General features: G+C 52.8%; 1 protein-coding gene across 1 annotated transcript in view; it reads left to right on the forward strand.

Moving 5' to 3' along the window:
• Nucleotides 1-42: 42 nt before the first annotated feature.
• Nucleotides 43-10911, forward strand: part of NOL6 (nucleolar protein 6) — a 26788-nt gene continuing 15919 nt past the window's right edge. The window contains exons 1-16 of the mRNA XM_017746572.1: nt 43-64; nt 1322-1458; nt 1716-1895; nt 2490-2658; nt 4288-4422; nt 4567-4730; nt 4936-5056; nt 5400-5458; nt 5607-5708; nt 6239-6354; nt 6728-6905; nt 7307-7429; nt 7585-7733; nt 8433-8508; nt 10323-10463; nt 10669-10780. Coding sequence (XP_017602061.1) covers nt 43-64; nt 1322-1458; nt 1716-1895; nt 2490-2658; nt 4288-4422; nt 4567-4730; nt 4936-5056; nt 5400-5458; nt 5607-5708; nt 6239-6354; nt 6728-6905; nt 7307-7429; nt 7585-7733; nt 8433-8508; nt 10323-10463; nt 10669-10780 — 1984 coding nt within the window. The remainder of the gene's footprint in view (nt 65-1321; nt 1459-1715; nt 1896-2489; nt 2659-4287; nt 4423-4566; nt 4731-4935; nt 5057-5399; nt 5459-5606; nt 5709-6238; nt 6355-6727; nt 6906-7306; nt 7430-7584; nt 7734-8432; nt 8509-10322; nt 10464-10668; nt 10781-10911) is intronic.

Raw genomic sequence — 10911 nt, forward strand, 5'->3', positions numbered from 1 at the left:
CCGCGAGGGGAGCACGGGGGGCTGCGGGACCCGGACTCGGAGATGACCTGGGTTATCAAGCTGTGTTAGGTGAAGATCAGCTGTAACTAGGTCATAGAAACATAGAACAGGTTGGCTTGAAGGGGCCTTAAAGATCACCTAGTTTCAACCCCCCCCTCCCCCGCCACACCTTCCACTAGACCAGGTTGCTCAGAGCCCCATCCAGCCTGGCCTTGAACACTTTAAAAGTGCGGCATCCACAGCTTCTCTGGGCAACCCATGCCAGTGCCTCGCCACCCTTTACAGGGAAAAATTTCGTCCCAGTTTTTAATCTAAACCTACTCACTTTCAGTTCAAAGCCACTGCCCCTTTTCCTATCACTGTATGCCTTCGTAAAAAGTTCCTTTCCAGCCCTTTTACAGCCCTTTCAGGTACTGGAAGGCTGCAATAAGTCTCCTAAGAGCCTTTGTTTCTGCAGGCTGAATGACCCCAATGCTTTCAGCCTTTCCTCATAGGAGGCATCCTCCATCCCTCTGATCATCTTCTGTGGCCTCCTCTGTACTGGCTCCAGCAGGTCCCTGTCCCTCCTGTGCTGGGACCCCAGAGCTGGATGCAGTGCTCCAGGTGGGTCTCAGCAGAGCGGAGCAGAGGGGCACAATCCCCTCCCTCCCCTGCTGCCCACGGGGCTCTGGCTGCAGCCCAGGACACGTTTGGCTCTCTGGGCTGTGAGTGCCGTGGCTGGGGCATGCCCAGCCTCTCACCCACAGCAGCCTCTCACCCACAGCACCCCCAAGTCCTTCTGGGCAGGGCTGCTCTGGGTCTGTTCATCCCACGAACCAGGTGTAGCCCTAGCACTGGCTGGTGTTGAACCTCATGAGATTCTCATGGGCCCACTCCTTGAGCTTGTCCAGGTCCCTCTGGATGGCATCCTGTCCCTCAGGTGGTTCTAACATTGGTGATTTTTACGAGGAACAGCTTTGATCTCCTGGCTACTTGCTGGTGTCAGTGGCAGGATCTCTAGGGCCTGGTTTGTGGTGGGAACCTGCGTGGTTGTTTCCTGCAGCTGATTCTCCGTTATATAAACAGCCTTCCTGAGAGCTATGCATGTGTGAATTACATCAGGGTTTTTTGCCTGGACCTTGGTTGGGATGGAGATGATTGCAATCCAGAACTCACAGGAAATGGCAGGAACTGATCAAACTGCCAGCTCCAGGTAGGGTTTGTGGAGACAAAACTGGTGTGTTCCCTAGCTGACCAGCTGCTCTTTGCACCACGCTCCTGGTTGGTGCTGAAGGACAAGGTAAAAGGCAAGAGCAATTCCAGTGTTGCAGCTGCCTTTGAGGGTCCCCTTTCCCCCTACAGATCGAAGAGCTTTTGAAGGAGGTGACATTGAAGGAGACCAAGAAGAAGAAGATTGATGCCTTCCTCCATGAAATTAACAGCCTGCTGAGCACCATCCCAGAGACCCCAGAAACTGAAGTATGTTCCACAGTGATGGAAGAGGTGGCAAGACCCCTGTCCTGTATGGAGCAGGAGCAGGCTCTGCTGTTGCTCTGCAAGCAGAGCTCCTCATGGACTTTCTCTCTGAAAAAAAAATACTTTGCTTTTTCTTGGAGGAAAAAGGGGGACACTGTCTTTAAGCTCTGGGTGCAGCTGTGCGGGAAGTGGGGTCTTGGTCCCTGCACATCTGCTGTTGTTGATGCTTAGAGCATTTTGTGTGTCCTGTCTGTTCCCAGCTCACTGACCAGGCCTGGCTTTCCAAGGATGTGAAGGTCCCGTTCCTGCAAGTGCCGTTCAATGTGAAGGGCAGGTTCCACTTCGTGCCCCCAGCCGAGCTGAAGGTGGTGGGCAGTTACCTGCTGGGCACCTGTGTTAGGCCAGAGATCAATGTGGACGTTGCAGTGACCATGCCACGGGTGAGTCTGGCCATGCCACCACCTAAATGGCCTGGGGCCTCCTGGAGCTGTGTCCCCTCCTGTCCTCTGTGACCCTTGCCCTCTCCATTCCTCAGTGAGGTGGCAGCATCTGGACATGCAGCGTGACTTCCTTGAGGAGCTGGGGAGTGTGGTCTGGTCTCTTGCTCTATCAGAGCTTGCAGCTGTTTGATCTTAGTTCCTCATCACCATCTTCCTTCTCTCTGCCTGGACTGAACATTGCCAGGGAGATGCATGCTGTCTGGTTTTGTACCCCATTGCATTTCTGTGCCAGCTCCCAAGACAGTGTTACAGGGAGGGAGATGTTTGGAGGCTGGTAACCTCCCCTTGCTGCCCAGACTTGCTTATAAGAAAAGCTTGAGACCAAGCACACCCTGTTTGGCTGTGTGACTGCTCATCTCCTGCAGTCCTGGAGCCTGGTGAGCCAGCAGCAAGCTCCCGACCGACTTGGAGCTCCTTGGTGCTGAGACAGGGCTGCTTGTGGGGCCAGGGAGAGCTGTGGGTGGTGAGGTGCCTTGGACTGAACTGAGCTCAGCAGGCAGGTGAAGTGGCACTGCCCCGTTCCTCTCTTCCCAGGAAATCTTCCAGGACAAAGATAACCTGAATCAACGCTACCACCGGAAGAGAGCCCTCTACCTGGCCCACATCGCCCAGCATTTGTCCAAGGAGAAGCTCTTTGGCAGTGTGAGGTTTGCCTACATGAACAGCAACCATCTGAAGCCCATTCTGCTCCTGAGGCCTCAAGGTGGGACTTGACCCTTGCTCTGGTGTGGAGTGTGACTGGATACTGGTGTTGGGTGGAGGGTGGTGGTGGTGGTCTCGGTCTCGTACCGTTTAGCGACCCTTTGGGGAGGGATCAGGCTGGGGCTGCCATCACAACTTGTGAGAAATGAGACAACTCTTAGTTAAATAAAAATTAAAATAATTTATTGAAAACAGAAAAATTGAACAATTACGGAAATTAGAAAAATATAAAAATTTGGGATGCTATGGCTCGATAGATGGCATGCCCCAGGAGCGCAGGGATCTGAGATCTTCTGGCTGAGGCAGCACTGGACCACAGGTAGAGAAAAGGACTTGCAGTGCTGGGCTGACTTTTAGCTGGTCCAAAAGTCAGGAAAAAAATTATTAAAGGCTCCTTAATAGGAGTAAGGCTTTTAATGCCCAGCACGGACATCCACCACAGCTAGCCTGCAGAGAACTCCTCTCTGCTTTCCCTTTGATAGATCATCTCCGTCCGCCAATGGCTCATCGTTGTCAGAGGGGTGGTATTAGTTGAGATAAGGGTGCTAAAATGCCTTCATTAAAATTCAGGTTGCCACGGAGCTTGCCGACAGGGTTAACGGCTACGGGGCTAAAAATAGCTGCTGGCTATTAGAACTGGGGTTTTTGGAGTTAGTCCTTGGAGCCAAAGTGCAAGTAAAAACACCTAAAAAAATACTAAAATACATCCAACACATCTTAAAACACTTGTAAAAGTATACAGTAAACACAGGAAAGATAACTCTTATGGTGTACAGGTGGTTTGAAGTTTGAAAAGGGAGCATAAGTTGGGGATTTTTAACTGGGAAGGGTGCAACTCTCTTAATAAACTACTTTGAACAATTGAAAACACTGATAATGGAACTTGATTTTTGTACCTGGGCTGATTTTTACATTTAAAATATTTAACTCAGAATTAATTAATTAAAGCACTTAATATGCAAAGACCAAGCACAATTAGGGATTTCATGTATGACACAACTGATGATAAATTTTGGGTGCTTCTCAGTTGTTTTCTCCCTTCATCCAGAGTCTAGTCCTCAGGGTCTCTCCCCTTCCCAGTCCTCCTCTGCAGCTTGGCTGGGCACCCCAGCCTTGGCTTCACTGGCTGGCACATCCTGTGGGTACTTCAAGGAGTAAAAAAGTAAACCCTACAAAACACGTCTGTGTCCTGCACTGCCCATCCTCCCTGCTCTTCCCATCCCTGTTCCCCACTGTCCTCTTGCCTTCCCCAGGAACCTGTGTGCAGCCTGGCTCTTCCCTGATGGGATGATGTGGGATGCATGGGCTGCTGGGGCCTGCTTGTTCCCACAGCCTCCAGGAGTTAGTGGATTGGGGTCTGGGACAGACGTGGCATGACAGGGCGAGGGCAGGCGGGGGTGCCAGGCTGGCCAGTGGGGAGGAAGATGGGACTGCGATATGAACAGTGTGGCCTCAAGGTCATCATTGGCTCTGGGATGTAGTCACTCTGTGCTCTGAGATGATTTCCACTGCTGCAGAACTTTGCTGGGAAGGAGCTTTTTCCTTTGCCCAGGCTGGGCATGCTCTGTGTTTTTCCAGTTTAATTTCTGACATCTCTTCCTCCTGCACATCTTCCCCCGGGTGCTTACAGGCAAGGATGAGAAGATGGTCACTGTCCGACTCCATGCTTGTCCCGACTCGGGTCTCTTCAAACCCAGCCGCTTCCATCCCAGCAAGAACAATGTCCGGACCACCTGGTTCATGGAGCAGAGCACCCCCAAAGAAGGTAGGGCCTGGGGCTGGGGGAACATGAGGCTGTTTGTTTCAGGCAGAGACTGCACCCAGTGCCTTCGGGTGGGTTTGCTGCCGCCCTTTTCTCTGGGCAGGCGGTTGGTGATTGGGTCCAACGTGCTGTCATCTGCCCACACAGGAGCCACCGAGCCACCAACCCCGCACTACAACAACTCCATCCTCTGTGACACAGTGATGCTCTCCCACCTGCATTTCTTGTCTAACGCAGCCACGGACTTCCCAGGCATGAAGGATGGCCTGGCCCTCCTCAAAGTTTGGCTGAACCAGCGGCAGCTCTGCAAGGTATGTCCTGTGCCAGGGGAGGCTGTGCTTTCCGGGCTAACCTGCCTTTGGCCTGCTGTCCTTCCTAGGCTGGAAAAGGTGGTGGTTTGGTCCTGGTGCATGGGGTGGTGGCTTGTAGCTTTGCTTTGACCTGTGTTAGGGTTTCATGGAGGCCCCATCCTAATCCGTGGATTGTAATGGAGTTGTGGTACCTCTGTTTTCACAGGGCTTGGGGTGCTTCAGTGGCTTCTTGGTCTCCATGCTTGTTGCCTACCTGCTGATGAAGCGCAAGATCGTCAAGATGATGAGTGGGTACCAGGTGTTGAGAAGCACTCTGCAATTCCTGGGTGAGTTTCCAGGGGCCTCTCTGGACTGGGAAAGGTTGGTGTCTCTGCACAAAGCCTGAACACAGTGGGGGAAGAGGCAGAGGAGGCCATTGTGGTTTTTCTTTCTCTTGTGCTAAGCCCATGTGGGAGGGATGGACGGGAGGGGATGAGCCAGCAGAGCAGGGCTGGATGATGCAGCTTGCAGGAGGGTGGGTAAATCCCATCATGAGGTGGAGGCTGGCATTATATTGTAGCACTGTTGATGTTGTGAGACCTTGGTGGTATTGACACATAACTGTGCCACTGTCACCAGGGGGAGAGATGTGGATGGTGGTGTGACTTGTTCCTTCCTGTCTGCCCACAGCCACCACTGACCTGAGCGTGACAGGGATCAGCCTAGCCAAGGATGCTGATCCCTCCCTGGTAAGCAGCCCTCTGGGGGTGGTCTCATGCCTGTGTCCGTCTGTACTGTCACTGCTCTGGGGCAGGGATGTGCCTGTTGCAGGTAAATGTTGGGGTGTCTTGGTGTCTGTGATGTGCTGAGTACTAAGGACCATGTTTGCTTTTCCAGCCTGTTCTGGATGATTTCCACCAGGCATTTGAAGTGGTCTTTGTGGATCCCTCTGGACTGGTGAATCTCTGTGCTGATATGACTGCCAGCAAATACCACCAGGTACTGTGCAGGTTGTGGTGGCTCCTTGAGGTGCTGTCTTAGGAGTGAGCTCAGACAGGCAGAGAGTGGTTAGATGTCTTTGAGGAGGATGTAGGACCAGGGAAGGATGTTCACTGTGGCTTTTTAAGCTTTTACCATCTACAGCTTTGAAGACTGGAAGTGAATTTGGAGACTTAGATGTACTGCTGCCTTGCTAGTCTTGCTGGAGTGATGTGGCTAGGTTGTTTCCCTCTTTGTGTGCACCTTTGTGTGAAGCCAAGCAGCTGTTTAGCAGATGTAACTGTTCTAAAGGAGAAAAGAACCCCACCTTGATGGCAGGGATATTAAGAAGGGACTGTCTGGCCAGCAGCAAGAGCTGCTTGTGACTTGGCTTCATGCTAAGAACAGAGACTGGGATCTGAGTAAGCTGCTGACCATGGAACTGGGCTGGCCCTGGTTGATGGGGGAGCACAAGTGACCACTGCTGGAGGGATTTGCTTTCCTTCCCCCTTTGCATTCATGCTCCTGCACTGCCTTCCCTCCTGGCTTAGGTCCAGTTCGAAGCCAAGCACTCTATGGAGATTTTGGATGACCGGATGGTGGATGGCTTTCAGGTGCTGCTCATGACCCCAAAGCCAATGCTCAGGACCTTTGACCACGTCTTCCAGTGAGTCTCAGTGTGTTGGTGGAGTGGTACTGAGGGAGCCTGTTCAAAGAGGAGTGAGCTGCTTCTGGCTTTGTGCTGGGGTAGATTTGGACTTACCTGGTGGGAGGTGGCCCTGCTAAGCTCTGAGATGGACACTGGTACCTCCTTGCACTGGGCTGTTCCACTTTTACTGCCTAGATAGCTTCCCAGAAGGAGGGTAGCAAGCCTTGGAAACAGTGACCAGCATCTCCTGAGATGCCAAAGTGCGTTATTGTAGCAGCCATCCTGGGCTAGGGCCCTCAGTTCCCCACTTTATCCATCCTCTTAACATATCCCTCTCTCAGAAAGGATTTGCTGGCAGAGGTAGGTGACCAGCTTCTCTTCTTCTCCATAGCCTGAAGCATGTTTCCAAGCTTCAGGGTACTTGCAAGAAGATGCAGCTGCTGAATGAGCTGATGGATCGGGGTGGGAACTACGTGGCTGCGGCCCTGCCCTTCGTTGTCTCACTGCTGGCACGTGGTCTGTCTGGGAGAGCACAGCTTGTGGCTCACTCCATGCCCCAGATCTCTGAGGTAATGCAGCTTGGTAATGACACTGCATCCTTTGCAGCTTGTGGGGTCTTGAGTGTCTCTTGTTGCACTACAGAGCACAGGGAGGGCATCCCAGCTCACTGGGGAAGGAGACAGGCTTGTTCCCTTTGTTGGGAATACAGAACCTGAGGCTCTGCACTGGGCTGTGGGATGCAGCTGTGTGGCTTAGTCTGGGCATGAGTCCTGGTCCAGTAATGGGGCAGGGTGAAGACTGCTTTTGTTTTCATTGCAGAGACCTGTTAAATAAGGCTTTACCTGTCTGTACTTGTCTGGGCACCTGGGAGAACATAGCAGGAGGTTCATCTAACATCCCAGTATCCCAGAAGCTGCTCCTCCACAAGCCTCACCTCTCCTTGTGCTTCATGTTCCTCATTTTTCCACAGTGGCCAATTGATGCTGAGCCCCCAAAACACAAGGATGTTGGGCCCCTGACGTTTGGGCTCCTGTTTGTCCCAGAGTTTGCTGCCAGCACCCTGGAGAAGGGTCCGCAGGCTGATCACCCCGAGGTGAGGGGAGCCCTGCTTGTGCTGAGTAAGAGCAAAGCGGGTGCTGTGCTGTGGTTGCAGACAGCTCTGAGGCTGGCTGGTGATCGTGGGAGGGTTTTGTCTGGCCCAGAAATGACGTGTGTCCCTGGTCTGGCTTGGTCAATGTGCCCCCACAGGCCTTGGAGTTCCGGACCTTCTGGGGAGAGAAGTCGGAGCTGCGTCGGTTCCAGGATGGCAGCATCTGTGAGGCGGTGGTGTGGGAGGCCAGCGCAGTCTGCCAGAAGCGCCTCATTCCTGAGCAGATCATCCGGCACCTGCTGAAGCTGTAAGTTGCACTGAGCAGCAGCTGTGGGTCACTGCTGCTCTCCTGCTGTGTGTCCTGTCCCTGGTGACCCCATTGTCAGCTTCGTGCTTTGTGAGGTGTTTCGGATTTGTAAGGTCTGGAAGTCATTTTAGTTGTCCTGATGTTGTGAGCCGCTTCCCAAGAGTGGATGGGGAGGACGAGCACCTGGTGCTGTAGCCTCTGCTGGAGGTGATGCTAAGGGCAAGGAGGCAACATGAACATGCAGATGGGGTGCTGGGATGCTTGTCAGAGCTGGAAGAGAAGCTGTCTGGACCTTGGAGGACATTTTCATGAAATCCTCTGTGACCTTGTGGTGGTTCACAAGAGGGTCCTCCCTATGGCATTGGAAAGCCTCTCTGCTGCAGTTTATACCGTCTGCCAAAAGTGAGGCCCTCTTCCACACAAAGGAGGGTTTGCCTGTGCCTCTTTATCCTGACCTGAGGATGGGTCTTGTGAGGGAAGGCAGCACACTTGGCTTTGCATCCTGTGAAGCTGCACAAGTTACTATTCTGCTTTGGGTGGATTACTTGGGCAAGGGAGGAATGCACAGAGATCTGTCTTTTCACCAGGACCTTTGTTTAGAGAGGGATTTCTCATCCTTGGGCTGACCCATGCAGTGTCGATAGGATCAATGGGCTGGCATGTCATAGCTTTAATGCTCTGTTGTCTTTTCACACGCAGGCATGCGGACATTCCTGAGTCTTCCATCTGCTACACAGGAGCCCTGCTGGAATCTGTGATCAGGACTGGGAAAGAGGTATGATTGGTCTCCCAGTGGGGCTGGAGCTTTTTCCAGGAAGAGCAGTGAGGGGAGGGCTGTAAGGAAGGTCATTTTAGTGGCCCTGAGGCAGCTGGGTCGTTCCCAGGAGAATGTAGTAAGGGTAAGGATCTACCAAGTCTTTTATGGCAGCCAAGGCATAACTGCTGAAATCCTCTTGCTTTAGCACTCCCCACACCTCAATTTCCCCTGCAAGCATCCCATTGTCCTATTCTCTCTGCTTCTGCCCCTCTGTCCAGATGTCTGAGGATATATTGCTGTCGCACAGTGCTCCTCTGGCTGCACCTTTGAGGTACTGCATCCTGCAGGACATGGGCCAGACAATTCTGTGCTCCCATCCCTTAGGTCCATCTGGGAAACCCCTGAAAAGGATCTTTCCTGGCATATTGCAAAGTGCTAGATTGTACTCTGTCTGAATGTGCAGCTGAAACAAAGAAACTCCACTTTTAGACAGAAAAGATGTGTCTTGGAGGCTGGGAAATGTCCCTCCTTACAACTTCTGCTTTCCAGCTTGTGAAATTAAAGTCTGGAGATGAGCCATCAGCACTTTGGCACACTTAGTTGGTCTTTTTTGTACAACCAGCTCTTTACCTGGTTGTCGGATGGAAGAAGAAATTGTTTCCTTTCCTCTTTTTAAGATCTAAGGGGTGCACATTTGATGGAAAGAATGTCCTGTGCCAGGACCAATTGCAGTCTGGGCAGAGTTGTGTGTCAGATTTGGGATGAGATGCTGATTTTCACAGCCTGTTGTGTGGTGAGGCAGGAAGGTCTGTGTGCTGTGTCCTTTCAAGCTGGTCTGGGGTTAGCAGGGCTGTTACACCCCAGTCTGACAGGGGATGCACTTTCCTGGAGCTTGAGGGGTGCTTAGGAGTCCCATTGTTGCCAGTCCTTGAGGAACAAAGTAGAAAGTTGCTGTTGAGTGTGGGGTGGTGGGTACAGGGGTGTCTAGTCTTCCAGCTGTTTGTGTGCAGTCAGCCTGGGGAGCCAGCAGTGCGAGGATGGAGGGGATAAAGGCAGAGGAAGGGTGCAGCCACAGGCAGGCCGGGGTTTGCTGTTTGTGGCACACCCCACAGAGGGTGCTGCTGCTCCGCCGGAGAGCCCAGGGTCAGAAAACTCCAGGCGGGTTGGCTCCTTGTGTGGCTCTCAGCTGCCTCTGAGCTGGGTGGTTTGGTGTCACCAGTGTGTCCTCCCTGTTCAAGCTCCTCTGCTGTTATTTGGGGAGGTGGAAGCAGGGAGGGCAGCACCAATTCTCCTTTTGGTGCTTCTCATCTGCCCTCCACAAGGCTCTTGTGATGCTCTGAATGTTTTCTGTCTTTGCTTTTGCCATGCTCCAGAGCTCTGCCCTGGCTAAGGATGTAGTCAGTGGAGTTTTCTGTTAACTGCTGCCTCTGTTGACGTCATGGTAACTGCTGGGGAGACAGTGGCAGGGCTCTCACCTTGCCAATGTGTGATCTCTTTATTCCCAGATCATTCTTGGCTTCTCCTTTATTATAGCGATTGCTGGCAGTACAGCTCTTGGTGCTGCTTTAGTGTTTTGCAAAAGAAATAATTGTATTTGCCACTGGAAATGCAGCCTCTAGGATGCCTGTGGCTGCTGGGGAGTCACATCCAGCCTTGCCCTTGTCTTCCCTCTCTTTCTGACCTCCCCATTTTGCTGAGTGCTCTTGCCAGAAGCTGCTCCCTGGGGTAGCAGTACTGGCTCCTCAGAGCTTGGCTGTGATGCCAGCCCATGAGGGAGGTGAGCTGAGTGCAGGAGCAGTAGAGGTGCATGGAGAGGCTCCCTGTGTCTGCAGGCATTGGGAACGGGCGAGGAGGCCATGGTCAGCGTCGTCTGCTCCTACAATGACCTGAGCCGCAAGCTTTGGAACCTGAAGGAGCTGCCGCTGACTGTGACGGCTGTGCAGGGTGTCCATCCAGCCTTCCGCTACACGGATGTGAGTGTCCCGGGGCATGGCCATGCATGGGGGTCTGCAGCGAGCTGGGGTGTACCCTGGCGTGAGGGAGGACCGAGAGAATGGGTCACTCACTGGTTTTGTGGCTCCTGGGAGCCCTGGTGTGGGAGGTTTGGGTGAGGGGAAACACATTGTCAAGAGGTTTCTGCTCCCTGTTCTCAGTTGCTGGGTGGCTATTCTCTTTCAGGTCTTTCCTCCCATTCCTATGAAGCCGATTTACTCCTTCCATAATAGAAGCAAGCACTTGCTGCTTCCTTCAGAGGAGAAGCCCTGCCCAGCCTACATAACCCCTTTGAAGGGTAAGTGGGGAGAGATGTGAGTGGGAGATGATCCAGTGGAGGGAAGTGGAGGCAAGCAGTGATGCTGGCTCTGTTATTGCTGTGTTGGTGTGCTGCAGGCAGGAACAGAACTGTGGCTCCTCCTGCCCTCC

This window comes from Corvus brachyrhynchos, unplaced genomic scaffold, assembly GCF_000691975.1.
Source record: "Corvus brachyrhynchos isolate BGI_N302 unplaced genomic scaffold, ASM69197v1 scaffold139, whole genome shotgun sequence".
NCBI lineage: Eukaryota > Metazoa > Chordata > Aves > Passeriformes > Corvidae > Corvus > Corvus brachyrhynchos.